Source organism: Chlorocebus sabaeus, chromosome 20 (assembly GCF_047675955.1).
Source record: "Chlorocebus sabaeus isolate Y175 chromosome 20, mChlSab1.0.hap1, whole genome shotgun sequence".
NCBI classification, from domain to species: Eukaryota; Metazoa; Chordata; class Mammalia; order Primates; family Cercopithecidae; genus Chlorocebus; species Chlorocebus sabaeus.
Window position 1 is genome coordinate 22,816,759 of NC_132923.1, and position 23,409 is coordinate 22,840,167.

A 23,409-nucleotide genomic window follows, 5' to 3' on the forward strand; every position below is an offset into this window, starting at 1 on the left:
ACTACAATCAAGATACAGAACTATTCCACCACCACAAACCCTTTACAAACTTAGGCACTCCCTCTATCTCTCTATTGTCCCTGTCCCCTGGCAACCACTAACCTGTTTTTCATCTCTGTAATTTTGTTATTTTGAGACTATTATATAAGTTGAATCATACAGTATGTAGTCTTTGGAGATTGCCCTTTTTCACTCAGCATGATGTCCCTGAGATCCATCCCTCTTTTTCACTGATGAATAGTGTTCCATGCTATGGATGTACCATGGTTCACCTATTGAATAATTCCCCTATAAGAAAGGACATTTTGATTATTTCTAGTTTTGCGCTATTATAGGTAAAGGTTCTATGAAAATTCATGTTCAGGTTTTTGTGTGCATGTAACTTTTCATTTCTTTGGTCGTATGGTAAATACAGTTAGCCCTCTGTATCCATGGGTTCCACATCCCTGGATTCAGCCAACCTGGGATTGAAAATATTTTCAAAAAAAATTGTCTGTACTGGACTTGTACAGATTTTTTTTTCTTGTCACTGTTCCCTAAACAATACAGTATAACAATTATTTATATAGCATTTACATTGTATTAGGTATAAATAACCTGGAGATGATTTAAAATATAGGGGAGGATGTGCATAGGTTATAAGCAATTATTATGCCATTTTATATGAAGGACTTGATCATCTTAGATTTTGGTGCCCTGGGAGACTCTGGAACCAATCCTCCGTGGATACCAAGGATGACTGTATATGTTTATTTATTTTGTTTGTTTTTTAAGATATTGCCAAATTATTTTCTGGAGTGTCTGTACCATTTTACATTCCTGTCCGCGATGTAAGAGAAATCCAGTTTCTCCACATTCTTGCCAGTATCTGGTATTGTCACTATTTTTAGCAATTTTAATAGATATGTAGTGATATATCATCATGATCTTAATTTGCATTTCCCAAATGGCTAGTGATATTACACATCTTTTCATATCATAATTTGCCATCTATATATCCTGGTCAGTAAAATGTCTCTTTATACCTTTTGCCTATTTTCTAATTGAATTGTGTGTGTGTGTGTGTGTATATATATATATATTTTTTTTTTTTGAGACAGAGTTTTGCTCTTGTTGCCCAGGCTGGAGAGCAATGGCAAGCTTGGCTCACTGCAACCTCTGCCGCCTGGGTTCAAGTGATTCTCCTGCCTCAGCCTCCTGAGTCGCTGGGATTACAGGTGCCCGCCACTACGCCCAGCTACTTTTTTATATTTTTAGTAGAAATGGAGTTTCATTGTGTTGGCCAGGCTGGTCTTGAACTCCAGACCTCAGGCGATCCACTCGCCTCAACCTCCCAAAGTGCTGGGATTACAGGTGTAAGCCACTGTGCCTGGCCCTTGAATTGTATGTTTTTTATTGTTGGGTTTTGATAATTTTTTGCAGATAACAGGTGCAGCTTCTTTGTATGTTTTGCACATATTTTCTCCCAATCTGTTGCTTGTCTTTCCCTCTTTTTGTTTGCTTGTTTTTTTTTTTTGTCATTTTGGTTTTTATTATTATTATTATTGTTTTTTGAGATGGATTCTCACTTTGTTGCCCAGGCTGGAGTGCAGTAGCACGATCCTGGCCCACTGCAACCTCCACCTCCTGGGTTCAGGCGATTCTCATATGTCAGCCTCCCGACTAGCTGTGATTACAGGCCTCTGCCACTGTGCCCGGCTACTTTTTGTATTTTTTAGTAGAGATGGGGTTTTGCCATGTTGGTCAGGCTGGTCTTGAACTCCTGACCTCAGGTGATCCGCCTGCTTTGGTCTCCCAAAGTGCTGGGATTATAGGCATCAGCCACCACACCCAGCCTGTTTGTTTTCTGGGGAGGGTCTCACTCTGTTACCCACGCTGGAGCACAGTGATGTGATCATGGCTCACTCTGGCCTCAACCTCTGGGGCTCAAGTGATCCTCCCACCTCAACCTCCTGAGTAACTGAGACCACACGTGTGCACCACCACACCTGGCTAATGTTTTTTGTTTTTGTTTTTAGTAGAGACAGGGTCTCTCTATGTTGTCCAGGCTGCTCTCAAACTCCTGGGCTCAAGTGATCCTCCCATCTTGGCCTACTAAAGTGTTGGGATTACAGACAGGAGCCACTGTGTCTGGTCCTTTCTACCTTCTCAGTGGGATACTTCACAGAGCAAAAGTTTTAAATTTTGTTGATATCCAATTTACTAGTTTTTTTTTTTTCTTTAATGGATCATGTTTTTTTGGCATCATATCTAACATACCAAGTCCAGATCCCAAAGATTTTCTCCTTTGTTTTCTTCTAAAAGTTTAATTTTAACTTTTATATTTAAATCTGTCATTCATTTGAGTTAATTTTGTACAGGTGTGAGGTTTAGGTTGCCTTTTTTTTTCTTCTTGCCTAAGGATATCCAGTTGCTCTAGCACCTTTTGTTGAAAATATTAATCTTTCATTGAATTGGTTTTGCACTTTTTTCAAAAATCAGTACAATCTGTAATGTAACAATTTTTTTTTTTTTGGTTTTTGTTTTTTGGTTTTTTTTTTTGAGACAGAGTCTCGCTCTGTGCCAGGCTGGAGTGCAGTGGTGCGATCTCAGCTCAGTACAACCTCCACCTGCTGGGTTCATGGGATTCTCATGCCTCAGCCTCCTGAGTAGCTGGGATTACAGGCGCCCACCACCATGCCCAGCTAATTTTGTACTTTTGGTAGAGATGGGGTTTCACCATGTTGGCCATGCTGGTCCCAAACTCCTGACGTCAGGTGATGTGCCTCCCACAAGTGCTGGGATTACAGGCATGAGCCACTGTGCCTGGCCTAACAATGGTTTTTACAATTTAAAATAGTTGGAACGACCTTGTAGCACATGGAAATCTTATGAAATTTAAACTGTGTCCAGAAATAAAGCTTTATTGGAATATAGCTCTGTTCATTCATCTATATTGTCTATAGTAGTTTTTGCACTAACAGTAGCAGAATACAGTAATTGAGACAGAGACCATAAGACCTGCAAAGCCTGCTGTTTGACTCTTTAGAGAAGTTTGCCACCCTTGAGTTCACGTAGGAACTTCCTTCCTGCACAGCAGTTCAACAGTATTTAATCGGAGTTCATGTGGAGACTAATTACGAACTATTACAATCTCAAATATTTGGAGTTGTTCATAAACAGTTGAAACAAAAATTTAATCTGTAAATGCTAGGGTAAACTTGCTCATCTTCAAAACAGAAAGTAAAGTGATTTTCAGAGAGGTAAAGTGAAATGCTTAAAATTTTTTAGTTAGTGATAGAGCTGAATACAGAACTCAGTTTTTTTCACTCATGGCCCAGTTGACCTCTCTTTCTGCTATGCACACTGGGGTTGATTATTTAACAAAGAGATATTTAAATGTTTTTATTTCATATAGGCAGTAGACTTGAGTCTAACTAAACTGGCAGTTACCTATGTGTTTTGAAATCTTAATTATTTTCTGTCCCTCTTATTGCTCATAAAAACATAGGACAGGCTGGGCGTGGTGGCTCACACCTGTAATCTCAGGCCAAGGTGGGCAAATCATGAGGTGAGGAGCTTGACACCAGCCTGGCCAACATGGTAAAACCCTGTCTCTACGAAAAATACAAAAAATTAGCTGGGCGTAGTGGTGGGCGCCTGTAATCCCAGCTACTTGGGAGGCTGAGGCAGGAGAATCACTTGAACCCGGGAGGGGGAGGTTGCAGTGAGCTGAGATTGCGCCACTTGCGTTCCAGCCCAGGCGACAGAGTGAGACTCCGTTTCAAAAAAAAAAAAAAAATAGGACAAACATACTTCCTTAAAAAACCATCAAAAGAAGTAATGCTTCTTTTTAATTATTCTTAGTAAATTCATGATTTTAATATTTTGTTGAAAAGGAAAGGAAGGACAGCCCCCATAGGCTGTCTTCTCCAATATCACTACATGACTGGATTGCTCATATGTATGTTCTTGTGAGTCATCATTCCTTTCTCTCTCTTTTTTTTTGTTTTTTACTCTTGACCACTTGCCTAACTGCTATCACAGAGTGTAAGTGTTCCTGAGCCAGACATTTAATGGAAATTTTCTCTTATGTCAAAAACCTGGGGTTTTAAGTCCAGGAGCACTTCTTTTTGATGTTAGAAATGGAAAATTATTGGGATTATAAGGGAATTGAAATAAACAGATAATCTTATTTATCAGAACAACAACTGTAGGGACTAATATTTTTCCCTGCTCACCCTGAGAGAGGCAGAAACACCTTTAAGGATACGAAAAATTTTGGAATGGGTACTAAGTAAGATATTTGTTGAAGTAATACTCCCTTTCTTCCAAGCTACCTCAGGTCCATTAATTGTAACCAGATAATCTTAGTTAATCATCTAATGGGAGTGTTGCAGGGAGATGTCTGATAGTGGAGGCGGAAAGGAAGAGAGTGTAGTGTGCAGTATGTTAGAAGAGTTTGTTTTCGAGTCAGATAGGTGAGAAGTTTGAATCTTGGCTGTTGTCTACTAGCTTTGTGATCTAATATAAATTACATATCTGGTTTCAGGCTCTGTTTCTTTCTCCATACTTAATTGGTTTGAGGATTAAAATGAGATAACATATATGGTCCCTATTATACACTTGGCAGATAAGTTTTCTTTCGTCTTTCAGAGATCTTTCTTATGTGTTTCTCTTGATGATCAAGATGATAAGAGACTTACTGTGTGTCAAATATTGTGATGAGGGCCTATTATAGTCATTGTCTCATTTAATCCTTAAAATAACTCTGTGAGATAGACTCTAGAATTAATATATATATTTTTTTCTCTGAGACAGGGTTGCCCAGGCGGGAGTGTAGTGAAGTGATTATAGCTCATTGTAACCTCGAACTCCTGGGCTCAAGTGATCCCCCCACCTCAGCCTGTAGCTAAGCCTAGCTCACTACTGCAGCTAGGACTACAGGCATGCACCGCCAAGCCCAGCTAATTTTTTTTATTTTTTATTTTTGTAAAGATGGGGTCCTGCTGTGTTGCTCAGGCTGGTCTTGAATTCCTGGACTCTAGCAATCTTCCTGCCTCAGTCTCCCAAAGTGCTGGGATTACAGGCATGAGGCACTGCATCTGGCCTATGATAACATTTTAAGGTGAGAAAATTGAGGTTTAAAGAGATTTATGAGCTTACCCAGAGAACTTAGTAAACAATAGAGCTGGGACATTGACTTAGGTCTATCTAACTGTACACCTCCTGTTCTTATCTTAAATAGTACACTCTATGGCCTCTAGAATTCAACTGTTTTTGGCAATAATAGTAGTTAAGATGTATTGAGTATTTATTATGTTCTAGGACTATTATAAGTACTTCACATGCATTTTTCATTTACTTTGTACATGAATTTTATGATGAGATACCATTCTTTCCTCCAATTTTACCAATGAGAAGCAGTGCAAAGCAATTAACTTGCAAAAAGATATGCCATCTCATTCATTATTTTTGTGAATACAAAATGATATAGCCAGTTTGGAAGACAGTTTGGCAGTTTCTTAACAAAACTAAACATATTGTACGATCCAGCAGTCATACTCTTTGAAATTTATCCAGGAGTTGAAAATTTATGTCCACACAAAAACCTGTAGATAGCTGTTTATAATAGGTTTATTCATAATTGCCAAAACTTGGAAGCAATCAAAATGTCCTTCAGTAGGTAAATGGATAAACTGTGGTACATTCAGACAGTAGAATATTATTCAGTGCTAAAGAGAAATGAACTATCAAATCATGAAAAGACATGGAGGAACCTTAAATGCATATTAGTAAGTGAAAAGAAACCATTCTGAAAAGGCTGTACATTTTATGATTCCAATTATATGACACTCTGGAAAAGGCAAAAAACTATCAAGAATGTTAAAAGATCAGTGGTTGGTAGGGGTTTTGGAGAGGGATGCATGAATAGGCAGAGCACAGAGCATTTTATAGGACAGTGAAACTGCTCTTTATGCTACTTAATTAACAGTGGATACATGTCATACATTTATCCAAACCCACAGAATGTACAACACCGAGAGTGCGCCTGAATGTAAAGCATGGACTGTGGGCGGATAATGATGTGTCAGTGTAGACTCATCAGTTGTAACAAATATTCCACTCTGCCTGGGGGTGATGATAATCAGGGAGACAGACTATGCATTTGTGGGAGCCATTGTGGTTATAGTTCTAGGAACCAGAAACTGCTCTAAAAAAAAAAAAAAGTAAAGGCTTAGGGAAAAAAAGTTATACTTCTAGAAAGTATACTAGAAAGTTGTACTTACAGAACAGGGATTTAAACCTAGGCAGTGCTCTTAAAACACCATGATATAGAGAGATGGTGGGTAAAGTAAGGCAGTGTTAAAAACGTACAATGATTCAAAATGTTTGGCTTTCAAAATGAGTAGTTGTTTGTTTTTCCTTTTTAGTCAGGTATTTATATAGAACTGGAAGAACTCTCAAGAAGACTGAAAATAATTTGTTTTCAGAAAACAACTTTAGTCCTTTAAAAAATCATGAGTAATAAGATGTAAGCAATTACACTTGTTTTGCTTTTGCTCATCTACTATGATTTTTAGGAATTGAAGATACTACCTTTGTTTTTGTTTTTCCAGTTCTAAGTCATAATTCGAGTGTAAGAATTGCTGTTAAGACCTTACGTTTTGTAGGCCGGGCATGGTGACTCATGCCTGTAATCCCAGCACTTTGGGAGGCCAAGGCGGATAGATCACTTGAGGTCGGGAGTTTGAGACCAGCCTGGCCAACATAGTGAAACCCTGTCTCTACCAAAAAGTACAAGAATTAGCTGGGCATGGTGATGTGCACCTGTAGTCCTAGCTACTTGGAAGGCTGAGGTGGGAGAATCGCTTGAACTCGAGAGGCAGAGGTTGCAGTGAGCCGAGATTGTGCCACTGCCCTCCGGCCTGGGCAAGAGTAAAAAAAAAAATGGAGAACTTAATAATGTGGAAAGCTATTTTTTGCATTAATGAAAACTTTCAGTAGTGTGAAATTAGATGACAATAATTGATAATATTGGAAGTATTAGCACATATGAGGATCTTATTAATAATGTCATGTATTGATAATGACCTTTTTAAGGACAGCCAGCAATTTGTTTCTTAAGTGAATGTTTGTATCTTCCTCTGTAGAATTATGTATTTCTCTTTATATTTAATCACACAGTTGGATATGTGAAAGCTTTTCTAAGTCACAGGTGTAGCGTAGGTTGGCTCTTTTTCTATAAAGAACTGTAGTCAATAAATTTTAGCTTTTATACTATGGGGAAATACTAAAAATGTGCTGAATAGATTCTCTGTTGGAAAGCTAAAATCAGAAATAGAAAGGTTGTGAAAACTTTGGACATTGACTTTCAAATAACGTTTTTAATTCAAGGCAGGACAATTGTTATTTTTCTCATAAAACAACAGTGGCCAGCGTTTGATAATAACCTTTAATAACTTTTGTATACATATGCCATTCTCAGTTAGTTGCCACCTTGATAATTCAGTAATAAATTTTGTTTCCTTATGGAGATTTGTTAGCCAGTATGAAATGGGTAGTCTTAAATTTCTCTGTAAAAAGGTCACGCTTTCTGTATCTTAGCCTAAGTTAGATAGATAAAAGTCAAAAGCTGGGGCCGGGTGCGGTGGCTCACACCTGTAATCCCAGCACTTTGGGAGGCTGAGGCAGGTGGATCACTTGAGGTCAGGAGTTTGAGACCGGCCTGACCAACATGGTGAAACCCTGTCTCTACTGAAAATACAAAAAATTAGCTGGATGTGGTGTTACATGCCTGTAATCCCAGCTACTTGGAAGGCTGAGGCAGGGGACTCTCTGGAACCCAGGAGGCAGAAGCTGGAGTGAGCCAAGATCACGCCACTGCACTCCACCCTGGGCAACAGAGTGGGACTCCGTCTCAAAAAAAAAAAAAAAAAAAAGAAAAACAGGATTAGTGAGAAGATAGCTTGAGATTTACTTCATATTTAAAATTTTTATCATGTTGATTTATGAGATTACAATGTAAGGTTTTTTTCTTTATACAGTGGTTTTCTCTTTTTTTGTTGTTTTTGTTTTTGTTTTTTTTTTGAGATGGGCCATATTGGACTAATTGAATGATTTTCATATAAGTGACTTTTGTGAAACCCGTATAAGTGAAAGCCACAGAGACTTGGCCATGTTATAAATACCACTGGAAAGTTGATAGTAATATAGAAAATGTGTTACAATCAGTGCAGTTCCTTCTTGGTGCTAATTTTAGTGGCACATCTAGGTCGCAATTCATTTTCTGCATACCAAGTACCTCTTTCGAAGCTTAAAATAACAATATCTATTTGGAGATATTTTCTTGTTTTCCTGTGAAATTCTAAAACATTAATAGCAGAGGGTAATTAGATGACTATTTTTAAATTGGTCTAACCTTTATATTGAATGGTTTATATAACCATTAACATTTAGTTGCTTGGGAGAATTGACTAAATTACTGATTTGATATTGGGGAAAGTATTTAGATTAATTTTATGTGGTAAGAAGTATAAGTGACTATTACTAAGTGTTTAATTCTCAAATATCTCAAATATTTAGTTGTATATAGAATAAAAGATGACTTTTTCTCTTGCCAGGTTAACAGTATTTTGATTATATGTAAATTTTGGTATCTAGTCACAGTTTAATTACAAGTGATATTTGCAAATAAAGGGTTTTCATTTTATTGTTCTTAGAAGGAAATATTAAATACAATGAAAGTTATTTGGCATTGGAAAGTCTTTGACTTGGTTTTTTAAGTATTTTATGTAGAAGGTTTTATAAGCCTTGTAATAACTAATTGACTCGAAGTGATTTTATATAGAGTACTGGAACTGTTATATATTTACGTATTGTACCAAGTAAATTCTTAACTCTAAAATTTGTTGAACTTATTCTTCTAGATGTAATAATAGGATTAATTGGAATATTTGTCTTAAAACTCCAAATTACTTCAATTATGTTAGAAAAAATGATTGTTTGGTGGGTAAATTCTATACAGTAAATACTAGACCAAACTTGAGGGTTGGTCAGGACTGTACCTGGTATTTCATCCTGAAAGTTTCCTGCTAGGTATGTTTTCCAACTGGTAAACAAAAGATGTCATTCCATCTTGGGCTTGTTAATCCATGATAATCCTTTAAAAATTAAAAATAAGTTTTTAAATTATAAAAGTAATACGTTTATTGTAGAAAATTAGAAAATACAGATAAGCAGAAAAGAAGCTAGGCATTTAGAATTCTACCACCAATAGATAACTACTGTTAATAACTTGGTATATATTTCTCCAGATATTTTTCTCTGTGCGTGTGTGTTTGTGTGTGTGTATAAAGCATCTATAGATCAGACTTTTTCATCGCTTTAGGTCCTTTTCTTCTTTCTGGGAATATTTTCTCCTAGACCTTTACATGCCTGGCTTGTCTTATTCTTTAGGAATCACTCTCAATTTTACCCCCCCAAAAGAGCTTCCCTCAAACTTAATGCATCCCACTTATCACTACCTGGTACTTTCTTTTTCTTGTACAATTAGATCTTAAGATCCAAGAGATGCCAGGCACCATGGCTGACACCTGTAATCCCAGCACTTGGGGAGGTAGAGGCAGGAGTATAGCTTGAGCCCAGGAGTTTGATACCTGCCTGGGCAACATAGTGGGACTCCATACTCCTCAAAAAGCAGGGAGAAAAAGATCCAAGAGATTGGGGATTGTGTATGTCCTAGTCAGCACTATGGTCCTAGTGCTCAGAAGTATACCTAAGCACTTGGTAGGTACTTAAATGTTTGGATGAATGAATGTTTATATAAACATGGGATCAGAATGTACATGTGTTAAGTGTTCAGGAAAGGGAGGTAAGATATACATCCCTAAACTTAGATTGCTGACAGTCTAGGGGAGGGTGGAAAATGAAGTGTTAATAACACAGAGTATAAGTGCTGAAATGGGGATGCAAAGCTAAGGGAACACGTAGCAGGAGTAGCTATCCAGATTGGGTGGGGAAGAAAAGGCTTTCTGAAAGAATGACAGTCTAAGCATTTTGTAACTTTCTAATTTTTATGTCAGTTTTTCATCTATAATTTTATTTATTTATTTATTTATTTATTTATTTATTTATTTATTTTGAGACGGAGTCTTGCTCTGTCTCCCAGGCTGGAGTGCAGTGGCATGATCTCAGCTCACTGCAAGCTCCACCCCCCGAGTTCACGCCATTCTCCTGCCTCAGCCTCCCAAGTAGCTGGGACTACAGGCGCCCGCCACCATGCTTGGCTAATTTTTTGTATTTTTAGTAGAGACGGGGTTTTACCATGTTAGCCAGGACAGTCTCGATCTCCTGACCTCGTGATTTGCCCACCTCGGCCTCCCAAAGTGCTGGGATTACAGGTGTGAGCCACCGCGCCCAACCATCTGTGATATAATTTATAATGGCTGGGTAGTATTTTATAATATGTAACTACCAGAGGTTAATCAGTCCTCTGTTATTAGACATTTAGGGCATTCCCTGTTGTGTTGTTTTAAATAATACTGTCATGAATATCTTTATATGATCTTCAATTATTTTCTTACGTAACTTTTACTTGAAAGTGGCATTTCTGAGTCTGAGGATTAGAAATATTTTTTAAGACTTTTGACACGTATTATGAAATTGCCTTTCAGAAAGTTGTACCAGTTTAGTAGCAACTTACTACTTCCAGCAACAGTAGTTGAGAATGACCAGAAACCACAAACTTTGCCAACTTGATAGGAAAAAATGATATCCCACAGCTTACTTTGCCTTTGTTTGATTTGCCTGTATGTATCATAGTAATTCATAGGCCGATAGCAAAATACGCCCAGCTTAAATTTAAATTTTATGATGGTAACTGAACAAAAGGATCTATGTTGTTAACATAGATTTCAGAATCGTCATATTTAGCTATCATATAATATTTCATACCATTGCTATATCATGATTTATTTAACCATTCTCTGTTTTTTGGATGCGTGAATTATTTCTGATTTTTCTCCATTGTCAGTAATGCTGCTTTGAAAAATGGATACCTTCAGTTCTTTTAATCTTTTCTTCAATCCAGAATATTATTATATTTTAAGATCTCTGTCTCATTTGTTTTCTAACCACGTAAGTTGTAATAGCAAATTCAGAGAAATTGAGGATAGGCTATTTAATGAGATCAAGTACCTTAAGAAGCTTGTATGTTGACACTAGTCCTAGCAACTAACTTCTTTTTAATTATTGTGGCCAGAAACACCAGATGAAAATGGTAAAACCCAGAGAGCCGATGATTTTGTCTTGAAGAAAATAAAGAAGAAAAAGAAAAAGAAACACCGAGAAGACATGCGAGGAAGACGCCTTAAAATGTACAATAAGGAAGTACAAACCGTCTGTGCTGGCCTGACCCGCATCAGTAAAGAAATTCTCACCCAAGGACAAATAAATAGCACTTCAGGACTTAATAAGGAGTCCTTCAGGTATCTGAAAGATGAACAGCTGTGCCGATTAAATTTGGGCATGCAAGAATATCGGGTACCCCAGGGAGTACAGACACCTTTTATGACTCACCAGGAACATTCTATTCGTAGAAATTTCTTAAAAACAGGTACTAAATTTAGCAACTTCATTCATGAGGAACACCAGTCCAATGGTGGTGCTCTTGTCCTTCATGCTTACATGGATGAACTCTCATTTTTGTCTCCAATGGAGATGGAGAGATTTTCTGAGGAGTTTCTTGCTTTGACATTCAGTGAAAATGAGAAAAATGCTGCTTACTATGCTTTAGCAATAGTGCATGGAGCGGCTGCTTATCTCCCAGACTTCTTGGACTACTTTGCTTTTAATTTCCCCAACACTCCAGTGAAAATGGAAATTCTGGGCAAGAAAGATATTGAAACAACCACCATTTCAAATTTTCACACTCAGGTAAGATAAACGTTGTTAAAAATTATTTAGTAAATACATTTCTAAACAGAATTAACCTCATTCTGTTGCACAGCACGTACCAGCACATTTTTGGTAGCAAATTTATGGTAATAAAGGTGCTTCAAATTGTTTGTCTCTTCCTTTCATTGAAAAATCTTAGTTACTGAGTTCTTTGGGGTGGGACTTCTTATTTACTGGAAGGAATGCTTTATACTAATGTTATGTATCATTACAAACTTTATGGAAAACTAGCTTGAAAACTTAACTGGTCTTTCACAAATCAGGTAATGTTAGTATGGAGGATGTGACTGAGATCTGGTAGTCTCAGAATAACTTTAGTTAAGGTTTGCTTTTATATCATAATGAAACACATGAGGGCATGGGCCTGTTTATTTGCCAGGTTTTTGGAGTTTTTATATCTCTTTCAGTAACTTGTTGGCAGTCCATCCCAGAAATATACCCCAGTTATGTGACTTGGAAGTGTCATTAGGAAGACCGCCATAGCCTCTGCTCCTTCTGCCTATGCATTGTTGTAGGTGAAGACATGTTTTGAAGCCTTGCTTGGGCAGCTAGGCTTAAGTCAGCAGGGAAATGTCTGCTTCTCAACCAGTGGTTTTAACCAAACATTTTTTTCAGTGAAGTTATTTTAGGGCATAAGAAGTTAATAATATGTCCTAGTTTTTTTTCTTACTTGCTTTTCTCATAAGAATTGAATATGAATGGTCAGCTATAAGTTTGTGCAGTATGTATTATAAATTCAACTTTAGTGGAGACTCACTTTTTAAACTTTTATGATTGTACGTTCTATTTTTTCAGGTTGTCTAGTAATTTGCTGCCATTCTTTTCCCTTAAGATTTTTTTTTTTTTTTTAGGTAAATAGATTGTTGCCATAATAAGACTCTCAGCTGCCTGAATTATAGTGGTTTCAAGCCACTTAGATTTATTTATAACCTCCTCTAACTTGAATCTTTTTAGTGAGTCTTACCATCTTTGCCTCCAATGAGGGGAGTATCCAGTTTAGATTTATGAGCTTCAGAATTTCTCTAATTGAAGTTCTCTCTGCAGTAGAGAGAGCAGGAGCAGCCAATGTGGAGAGGTCGCAAGATGGGGCTGCCCACGATGTTGGAACACCATGTGCAATAAAGGGCTTCGTCTTGGATTTTGGCCTTGTTACCACAACCAGGTACCGAAGTGCTGACTTTTGTAGTAGATTTCTTTTTTCATTTTCCTTTTTTTTTTTTTTTTTTAAGTTTTGCCCTTTGAAGGTCAAGGAATTCTATTTTTATAAATATTGCAGATGAGACCGAAAACATTTCTCCCAATATAGTCCATAATCCCCATAAGTTCCCTATTTAACAAGGAAAGATATCGCTGAGAGCAGAGTCAACATGCTGTATCATTTTTTTAGTTTAGAAAAATGCAGCAAATTTTCTCTTTTGATAGACCAACAAGCATTTCTGAGAAATAAGCCAGAAATTTGGGGGAAAATTGTCCCAGTTTTGTAAGGGTGAGTTTTTAACATTCCTATTAGTTAAAGTGGATCAAATTTGTATATCAACAGACAGTATCCAATCTAAATAGTTAATAAAAGAAAATATCTTGAAATATTCCCTGCTGATTTTTGTCCTCCAATTAATTTTTTAAAATGGAGCTGAAATTTAAATGACTGTACCAACAACTTACCTTGATATTTACTATGAGATTTAAAAAATAACCACTTTTTAAGAACATATCAGATTATTATTAGATTACATATTAAACACTTCAACCACATAAGAATATTGAGGACTGTTGAATGAGTCCTGTGCTCTTGTGGTCCTGAAACTTAATTTGATTTATAAATTTTCAGTCATTAGAGAAGAGTATGGTGTGGATATGGGAGGTTTGATTAGCCCACTAAACTTTTAAGTTTGCAACTTTAGCAGATGTTGGGATAGAAGTTAACACAATAGTTCAAATGTATTTAGCACTTCATGATTTGTAGAAATGCTTTCACATTCATATCTGAATATTTGAAACAACCCACTGGGTAGGTAGGTAAGCAATTTTATCTCTGTTTCCCATGGAAGAAACTGAGCCTGGGAGATGTTCATTGTTTGTTAGCCAAGGTCATATAGCTAGTAAGTAGAAGAGTCCAGATGTAAACCCAGGCCACCTGAACAATGTTCACATCATTTTACCATGGAGAAGAGATTAGTGCTTTTATTTGTCTAACACTGTGGTCATTGAAATTAAAGTATCTCCACAGCATGCAAAAGGCTTTGTTTCTAATATTTTTAACAAATCCCTTTAGATCGTTGGGAATTTAACAAATACCTAGGGTAGTTTGGACTTACATGAAGTCTTTTGACATTTTGTGAAGTTCTGTTAAACCTAGAAATAAAGTCAAGTAAATTTTTTATTGCTTTAGAGACAGAGTTATTGGAAGTTATTTATAGTTTAAATGTGTAGCCATAATAATTATTTGTGACTATATTTCAAGATAGTTTATTCAGCAAGCACTTGCTGAGAACCTACCATGTACTGGGCACTGTGTTCTTTTCTTTTTTTTTGAGACAGAGTCTTGCTCTGTCGCCCAGGCTGGAGTGCAGTGGCGCCATCTCAGCTCACTGCAAGCTCCGCCTCCCAGGTTCACGCCATTCTCCTGCCTCAGCCTCTCAAGTAGCTGGGACTACAGGCGCCCGCCACCATGTCCGGCTAATTTTTATATATTTTTAGTAGAGATGGGGTTTCACCGTATTAGCCGGGATAGTCTCGATCTCCTGACCTCGTGATCCGCCCGTCTCGGCCTCCCAAAGTGCTGAGATTACAGGCATGAGCCACTGCTCCCGGCCTAGGGCACTGTGTTCTTAAAAGGACTAATTGATGAGCTCAGTCTAGTGGGGGAGATGAGTAAACCAGCAATTATAATACAGAGTACTATTTGAGTAGAGGTATGCATAGGGCAAACCCTATAATAGAGGGAGCACTGTCTGTGGTGTTACCTAATGCAGACTTGAGGTAATTAGAAAGGCATGTTAAGCCATGTGATGCTCGAGTAAAATCTTGAAAGCATGTTAATACTTAACTTGGTAAGAACATTTTAAGTGAATAACAGCCTATGCAAATACACAGAGGCATTTAAGAATGTGGCACTTAGAGAGAGCTACAAATAGGTTGACATGGCAAGAGTATGCACTAACTGTTAAGGGTTGGAAGGAGTTGAGACCAGAGAGAGAGAGACATGATTAGGATTATGAAGAGCCTTATATGACATGCTTTTAAAAAGTTAGTACTTTTTCCTAAAGATAATTGGGAATCATTGGTGAATTTTATTTTTTTATTTATTTATATATATTTTTTGAGACGGAGTCTCGCTCTGTCGCCCAGGTTGGAGTGCAGTGGCCGGATCTCAGCTCACTGCAAGCTCCGCCTCCCGGGTTCACACCATTCTCCTGCCTCAGCCTCCCGTGTAGCTGGAACTACAGGCGCCCGCCCCCGCACCCGGCTATTTTTTTGTATTTTTAGTAGAGACGGGGTTTCACTGTGTTAGCCACGATGGTCTTGATCTCCTGACCTCGTGATCCGCCTGTCTCGGCCTCCCAAAGTGCTGGGATTACAGGCGTGAGCCACCGCGCCCGGCCATTGGTGAATTTTAATAGGGAAATGCTTGCTATTCATTTGTTTGCAAGATTACATGATAGTGTGGAGGATGGAATTGGTGGTGCAGGATATGAGATTGGAAGCAAGAATACCAGTTAGTTGTGATAGTAACCAGATCATAAATGCTCCATGTCCAAACTGGTACTGACATTAGAGAGAAAAGAAAGAAATTTGAGAAATAATTAGAAGGTTGAGATTTAACTAGTCTTGGTGAGAGAGAGGGATAGTCTTCAGATGTGGTTTGGACAAATGGGTGGATGGTGATACTGGTCAAAGCCAATACAGGGTTGAAAAAGTTAGTTTCTAGGGCCCAGAGGGTGTTGATGAGTTCAGTTTGAGGTATCTTGAGTTGAAGGTACCTGTGGGAATATATGGTTAGCAATAACCATTAGGAGACTGGGCATGGTGTCTCACACCTATAATCTCAGCAGTTTGGGAGGCTGAGGTGAACGGATTGCTTGAGATCAGGAGTTTTGAGACCAGCCTGGTCAAAGTGGTGAAACCCCATCTCTACTAAAAATTCAAAAATTAGCTGGACATGGTGGCGGATGCCTGTAATCCCAGCTGCTTGGGAGGCTGGCTTGAACCCGGGAGGCAGAGGTTGCAGTGAGCCAGGATCGTGCCACTCACTCTAGCCTGGGCGACAGAACAAGTCTCAAAAAAGAAAAAAAGAAAAAGAAAGAACTCTTAGGAATTGAATGTATGGATCCAAGTTTGAGAGATTTGTCTAGGTTGGAGATGCAGAAGTTGAACCCATTAATGCAGGAGATGCAGAGGTGCAGAAGATGGAACCAGCGATAACACTGGAAAGGAATTGAAACTAAGGGTATAATCTTGTGATGCACCCACAAGTATGATGAACATGGGAAGAGACCAAAAAGAAGGACAGGCAGAAGAAAGACTAGAAGTTTTCTACATTTTAGGAATGAAGTGTTTATTTCATCCATATGAAAGATCCAGAAAGTAAGGATGGGAAAGTGGTAGGTTTATCAGTTAGGAATTGAATTGGAGACGTTATCAAGATTAGTGCTTTGCAAACCATTGATAGCTAAATACTATTGTAAATTACATCTTTTCTTTAGGACCTTGCTACTAAAAGTCTGCTCTATGTATGAATTTGGCATCACCAAGGAGCTTGCTAGGAATGTAGACTGGGCTCTTACCCAGATTTTCTGAATTGGAATCTGCATTTTTAAAAGGTGATTCGAATGCACATTAAAATTTGAGAAGCTTTAGAACTCAGCTCCTCTAAGCAGGAGAAAGTAAAATGTAGGTTTTGTGTAAGAAGAATGAAAACTTCTGTTAGTTTTATATTTTTAAATTATTGTGGTGGCTAAAGCTAGGATCCACATATAGGGTTTTCTTTTAATATTCTAGAAAACTCAAATGTTCTAACACCAGAGCAGAAAAATTTATATGTCCATTGAAACAGTAAGCTGATCCTTGTTTGATTACTTAACTCTCAGCAGTTGATACAGGATAACTTTATAAAGTTGAGTTTCCTTCCTTCTTCCCTTCTGCTTCCGCTTCCCCTTCCCCTTCTCCTCTCTTCCCTTCCCTTCCCTTCCTTTCTTTCTCCTTTCTTTGATGGGGTCTTGCTCTGTGGCCCAGGCTGAAGTGCGATCATGACGTGTGATCATGGCTCACTGATGCCTTGAAATCCTAGGCTCTAGTAGTCTTTCTACTGTTTCTTACTCCACTGTGCCCCAGTACATAAACTTCGGGAAGTGGTGGATCTCAACTTGTTCTTTGCTTTCAGGTGCTATTTCCAGTGCCTCAGCCTCCTGAGTAGAGTAGCTAGGACTATGGGTGCATACTACTGCAATTGGCTAATTTTTAAATTTTTTTATAGAGCCAGTCTCACTATGTCGTCTAGGCTAGTCTTAAACTCCTGGCCTCAACGGATTCTCCTGCTTTGGCCTTCTAGCGTGTTCGGATTACAGGTGTGAGCCATTAACCCTGCTTTTAGTCTGCATTTTCTGGTGATGATGATGTTGCTAGTAAATGGACCACCAAGGCCATATAGGTCTCAAAATCTATACATAAATTACGCAAATAATAACAAACACTAAAAATACAGTGAAGTTAAAAGGGAATTGTTTTCAATGTCACCATCTGAGATCTTCTGGCAACTAAGTAATTAAAGGATGTACATAGAGAGAAGTGTGTGTTATGTGTTTGCTGATGGGGAGGGGAGATTGGCAAATCTGCATGTTTTAAGTATCTTTTTCAAAAATTTGCATATATAATTTTGAGGTTTCACTGAGAATAAAAGCTTTTTAACTTTAGGTAGTTTTATTTCTTATGTTACTTTTATTAGTCTATAAAATGATAATATTCTGTAGCATTGGTGTGTACAATTTTAGTGTCTGCGGTTCCAGAGAGAAACAAAAAGTGTTATTCCCTCATTGTGTGTTGGGACAAGGCCTTATATGGGCTAGTTATATGCACTCTGATCTTTGATTAACATTTTATAATGAATTGGTAGTACTAATGAAGAGTAGAACTGGTAGAGTAGTATATAGCTTGGAGAATAACTGAGCAACCCTTAAGGAACTGTATACATTAGTGTGTTATAGAAAAGGAGAAATAAACATTTTAAGTAGCAGGTTTTATAAAATAAAATGGCATAAATAAAAATGGTAGGCTTGATTCTTTTTTTTTCTCATTTTAAGTACTCACTTTGACCCACTGACACTGTTTTTTCACTATATATTTTAAAGTAGGAAGGCTTTTCTATTCGCAAGTCACAAGGTTAGGAAGATTGCTGGCTAGCTTTTTCCTTTCTGTGTTTTAAAAAGTCAGCTTGAATAGGCTTCTTCCTGAAACATGAGTTCTGTGGAATAATCCACACCCCCTCTCAAACCCCTGTACACAGGGTTTTCCACATAGTGCTTTTTTAGCTTGGTGTTCTCCTGAGTTATTAACAGATTTATAATTGTCCTTTGTAGGAGAACCTGTATGTGTTGGGGACACAGTTGAGCTTACTTAATTCAGAAATTCTTACAGGATAGCTGTGAAGTTGAGTTTCTAATTTAAACACTACATATGTATTGACAGCATATGTATATATTCAAAGATAATTGTTTAACATTTTATAGATACTATAAATATGTTAAATTTTTATGCAAAACTAACTACTATTTTTTTTTAATAGGCGTATTTCTCTTTGATGCCACATCCTTCTCCCCTCCCCACTTTGCCTTCTGAGTTTTACTGAAGGCTGCATTTTTCCTGTTGGTGTTATGTCTCCTGCTTCCATGGCAGCTTTAGTTTTTTCTGTTCTTTGGTCTCGTACGTACCTCCCTCCAGTCCTCCCAATACTGTTTCTTCCTCCACTGTGCTCCAGTACATAAACTCTGGGAAGAGGTAGAATTCAACTTGTTCTTTGCTTTCAGGTGCTATTTCCAGGCCAGAGTTTCCCAAACTTGCCAGATCCTAAGAATAATTTGGGGTTGCTAGTTCAAATATACATTAGACTCTCGGGTTCCTCTTCTGGAAATTCTGGTTCGTGAGGTCTGGAGTGAGGCATGAAATAAGTACCTTGACTGACTTGATTCCTATGATCAGGCAGGTTTAAGAAACACTGTTTTAAACCACATACCATCTACCATTACTCTAGTTCCTTTCATTTGACCTGTAGATAGCATCTTTTTAGAATTTCAGAGCATCATAAACTAAGAGATAATCTTATCTGACCTCTGCAAAGTGCAAATTTTAAAAAATCATGTTTTGATTGGTCGTCACTGGGGACTTTGTCTCTTCATAACATTTTATAATGCTTCCCATTGGGTCGTCAACATTGCCTGGGAAGCCTACTTCGTTTCTTTGGTTAGCTTGCTTACCTATTCTTCATAAATACTATTTAAACTTTCTCTGTATACATCTTTTCCTCATTCTCTCCTGTTACAGTAGAGAAGATATTCTATCTCCTCCTCAAAGCCTAATTTGTCAGGCTAATTGGTCTACTTGTGTTATGAATACCATCCCTTAGCCTGCTAAGGTTTTTTAAAAACTGTTGTCAAATATACACAAAATTTACCATTTTAACCATTTTAAAGTGTATAATTCTGTGGCATTGGGTATATATGTGGTTGTACTATTACCACAAGTTTTTCCTCATACCAAACAGAAACTCTATACCCATTAGCTTAGGATCTTTGATGTCAGTTACCCGTTACTACCCCTCCAACCTTTCCCTTCTCCATTCCCACTCCCCACATAACTAAAAGTATAAAATATATTAAGCAAATTTCTGCTTAGTGTCTTTCCCTTTTTTTTTTTTAAATAAACTTTTCCTTTCTCCCTAGAAGTAAATCTTTATTCTGAATTTGTGGCTTATCATGTCCTTTTATCTTTTAACATTTTACTAATACCAAATGAACATAAAAACAATATTTGTACCTTTGTGTTTTAAAACTATAGTGTATTGTGGGTATCATTCAGCAGGCTATTTTTGTTCAACATTGTTTTTGAAGATTATTATACACGTAACTCTACATTAATTTTAACCATTATATTTAGTATTTCGTTGGGCAACTGTATCACCGTTTTTGAACACCTTACTTTTCCTCTACTGTCAAACAACAACTATCAACACAGAAGACTTCTTTGTCCAAATGTGGGAGATTTCTCCCCCACAACAAGCAAGCAATCAGTTCTGCAGCAGACACCAGCTGGATGTCATCCAATTCAATTCCGACACTACCCAGAGTCAGTTTTGGATCCCAAATAGAGGGCTCAGTCCCCAGAATTGACCCCTCCTTCCCACCAGTCACAAGTCCAGGCCTCTGGAACTTCTGACCAACTGGCTTCAAGTTGGGGGTTCCCATGATCCCCCCTTTGAGTTCAGTGGATTTGCTAGAGTAGCTCAGAGAACTCAGGGAAATACTTATGTTTATCGGTTTAGTATGATGGATATGTTAAAGGGTGCAAATAAACAACCATATGAAGAGATACACAGGGCGTGGTCTGGAAGGGTCCCAAGCACAGGAGCTTCTTTCCCCGTAGAGTTGGGGTGTGCCACCTCCCTGCAAGTGTATGAATTCCTGTTCATCTTCCTGTCTGCTTCCACATGTTCAACTATCCAGATGCTCTCTGAACCTCTTGGGTTTTTATGAAGCCTTCAGTACGTAGGCTTGATTGATTAAGCCAGTGGCCATTGGTGGTCAGCTTGACCTTTAGCACCCCTCCCTGGAGGTTGGGGGTAGGACTGAATGTCCCAACCCTCAATTTTCTTATCTTTCCTATTATATTTTTCATTGTGTTTTTTTCTGCTTTCTAGGGGTAGATTTAACTAGCTTCTTAATGTTGATTAATGTCAGCTGTAATTTGAGAGGTGGTTCTTGTTCTCTGTTCCTTTTTTAATAACTTCCTATTGTTTTATGGATACAATACCCTTTTTCATCTCTCTGATACTAATTATACTTGTTTTTAAATTCTCTTTTATGTTGTAAGTTGTTCAAGTTCTTTTTTGTTTTTGTTCTAGTCTTCTATTTATGTCATATGTTTTCATCAAACATGGTGATCTGTTCATATTGAAACATGAGTCGTCGTAAAACTGGTTAGAAACTCTGTGAACACATGGGTAGGATTTATCAATTGAAGACTGGATAGGCAATGTGGTCATATTGTGAGGAAAGCTCTAAATATTAGTGTTTAAAGATATTGTTTCTTGGGCTTTTAGTTTCTACAGCTAAAAATCTACCACATTTTTGTCAGGGGATAGAGTAGTTTATACACCCGTCTGCTAGAATTCTTGGAAGGAGGTAGGTGATTGCATTGTTAAATAACTGAGATTTTACTTAATTCCTTGCTTTCAGTGTAATGGTTCTCTCCCATGGACTTGTGCCTTGTATCCTTGTGTCTGTAGTCATTTGGTTCACTTTCACCACAAATAAGGTGAGGAAAAAGGAGTATGGGATAGGGAGGTAGAATGTAAGTGGAAGGGTCTCACTGACTCAAGCAGATTTTAAACCCAACTTTTTTGTTTTTAATTGCATGCTTTGTTCCTTGCTTTCTATAAAACTTAGCCAGAGTTCTCATTTTGCAAATTTCCCTGTATATTTTTCACCTTCCCAAAACATTTTGATAGCTTGTACCTATAGTTTTTACTTCTGTTCTCTTTGAATATTTGGGATTTATAGCCTTGCTATTTTATTCTCACTTGAGTGGGATTTTGATAAGGAATAGAAAAAAATCGTACATTCAGTCTACCATGTTTAAACAGCAGTCCTCTTCACCTTTTCATCTTTATCAGATTCTTTCTATTAGTGTTGAAACATGATCACACAAAAGAGGACTTAAATGGAAAGATATATTACTATGTTCCTGGGGAAGAAGAATCAATATCAGAATGACAGTTTCTCCTAAATTATAAATTGAACACAATCCTAATAAAATAGAAATAGTTGTTTTTTGAGACAACCAAGCAGATACTGAAGTTTATATGCAAAAATAAGTAGGCAAGAACAGCCAGAAAAGAAAAGAAAAAGTGGAGGAGTGCCCTACCTGGTACCAATATATTCTAAAGATTTAATTATTAAATCAGTATAATTGGTTTATGAGCTCTGTTCAGCAAGACAGAAAATTTGGAAATAGACTACAGACACTCACCACCATGCCCAGCTAATTTTTTGTATTTTTTTTTAGTAGAGATAGGGTTTCATCATGTTGCCCAGGCTGGTCTTGAACTCCTGGGCTCAAGTGATCTGCCTGCTTTGGCCTCCCAAAGTGCTGGGATTACAGGTGTGTGCCATCCGGCCCCCAAACAATGGCTTGAAACAACACAAATTAGTTTCTTACAGTTCTGAAGGCTCTGAGGGAAAAAAATCAAGTTTTTGCCTTTTTTAGCTTCTTGTGTCTTGTATTTCCTAGCTTGTGACCCCTTCCTCCATCTTCAAAGTATAATACCCCAGGCTATACTTCTGTCATCACATCGCCTTCTGAAGTATCTGTCCGCCTCAGTCTTACAAAGACACGTGTTATTACATTTAAGCCCATCTGGATAATCCAGGATACTCTCCTCATCTGAAGATCCTTAATTTATTCACATCTGCAGAGTTCCTTTTGCCGTAAGGTAACATTCACAGGTTCTAGGGATTAGGGTCTCGGGGTTAGGCTTTTTGGAAGCCATTTTTCAACCTGTCACATACTTCCAGCTCATCATGTCCACAACAATGAAACCTGGTCCTCCTCCAGAAGACAGAGTAGTTTCTCTGTCAGGTTCCAAAGTACAGAAGCTGGCAGTCATCTTTGATACTTCTTTCTGTTATCTATCATATCCAATCTTTGTCCACATCTTGACAATTTTATCTTCTGTATAATTTTCAGATCTCTTTTTTTTCTTTTAAAAATAAGTCCCTGTTTAAAATCAAGCTATTAGCTTAGCCTAACATTTCTTATTTGGCATATTATAGAATACTCCTAGCTGATCTCTTTACTTTTTGTGCCCCTCTGAGAAAACTAAACAAACAAAAAGCCTGAGGCAAATTGGGTAACTTTCCTTCTCTTCACATCCTTTAGTGGCTTTCCAAAATCCTTAATGTGATCTTCCAGGCTTTCCATAATCCAGCCACAAGTGTTTTTTTCAGTCTCATCTTTATTTTTCTCTTGCTTTCTGTGTTTATTACCATTAGCTTTCTTTTAGATCTTGGAAAGGGCAATGCCTAAGAGATTTTGTTTCCCTCTGAACTTGTTCTTTAGATCTGAGCTCAGTGTTACTTCAAGGAACACTTTATTCCCCGGATCAGGATCCCATGTTCTTTTTCATAGTGTCATACACCTTACATTCTGAAGATCATAGTTTATAATTAAATGTCTGTTTAGATTAGTGTCTGCCTCTCCCTACTA

General features: G+C 37.7%; 1 protein-coding gene across 1 annotated transcript in view; it reads left to right on the forward strand.

Annotated features, from left to right (window-relative positions):
* Window positions 1-23,409, forward strand: part of RSBN1 (round spermatid basic protein 1) — a 50,640-nt gene that overhangs the window by 3,614 nt on the left and 23,617 nt on the right. Inside the window, exon 2 of the mRNA XM_007977505.3 lies at window positions 11,243-11,916. Coding sequence (XP_007975696.2) covers window positions 11,243-11,916 — 674 coding nt within the window. The remainder of the gene's footprint in view (window positions 1-11,242; window positions 11,917-23,409) is intronic.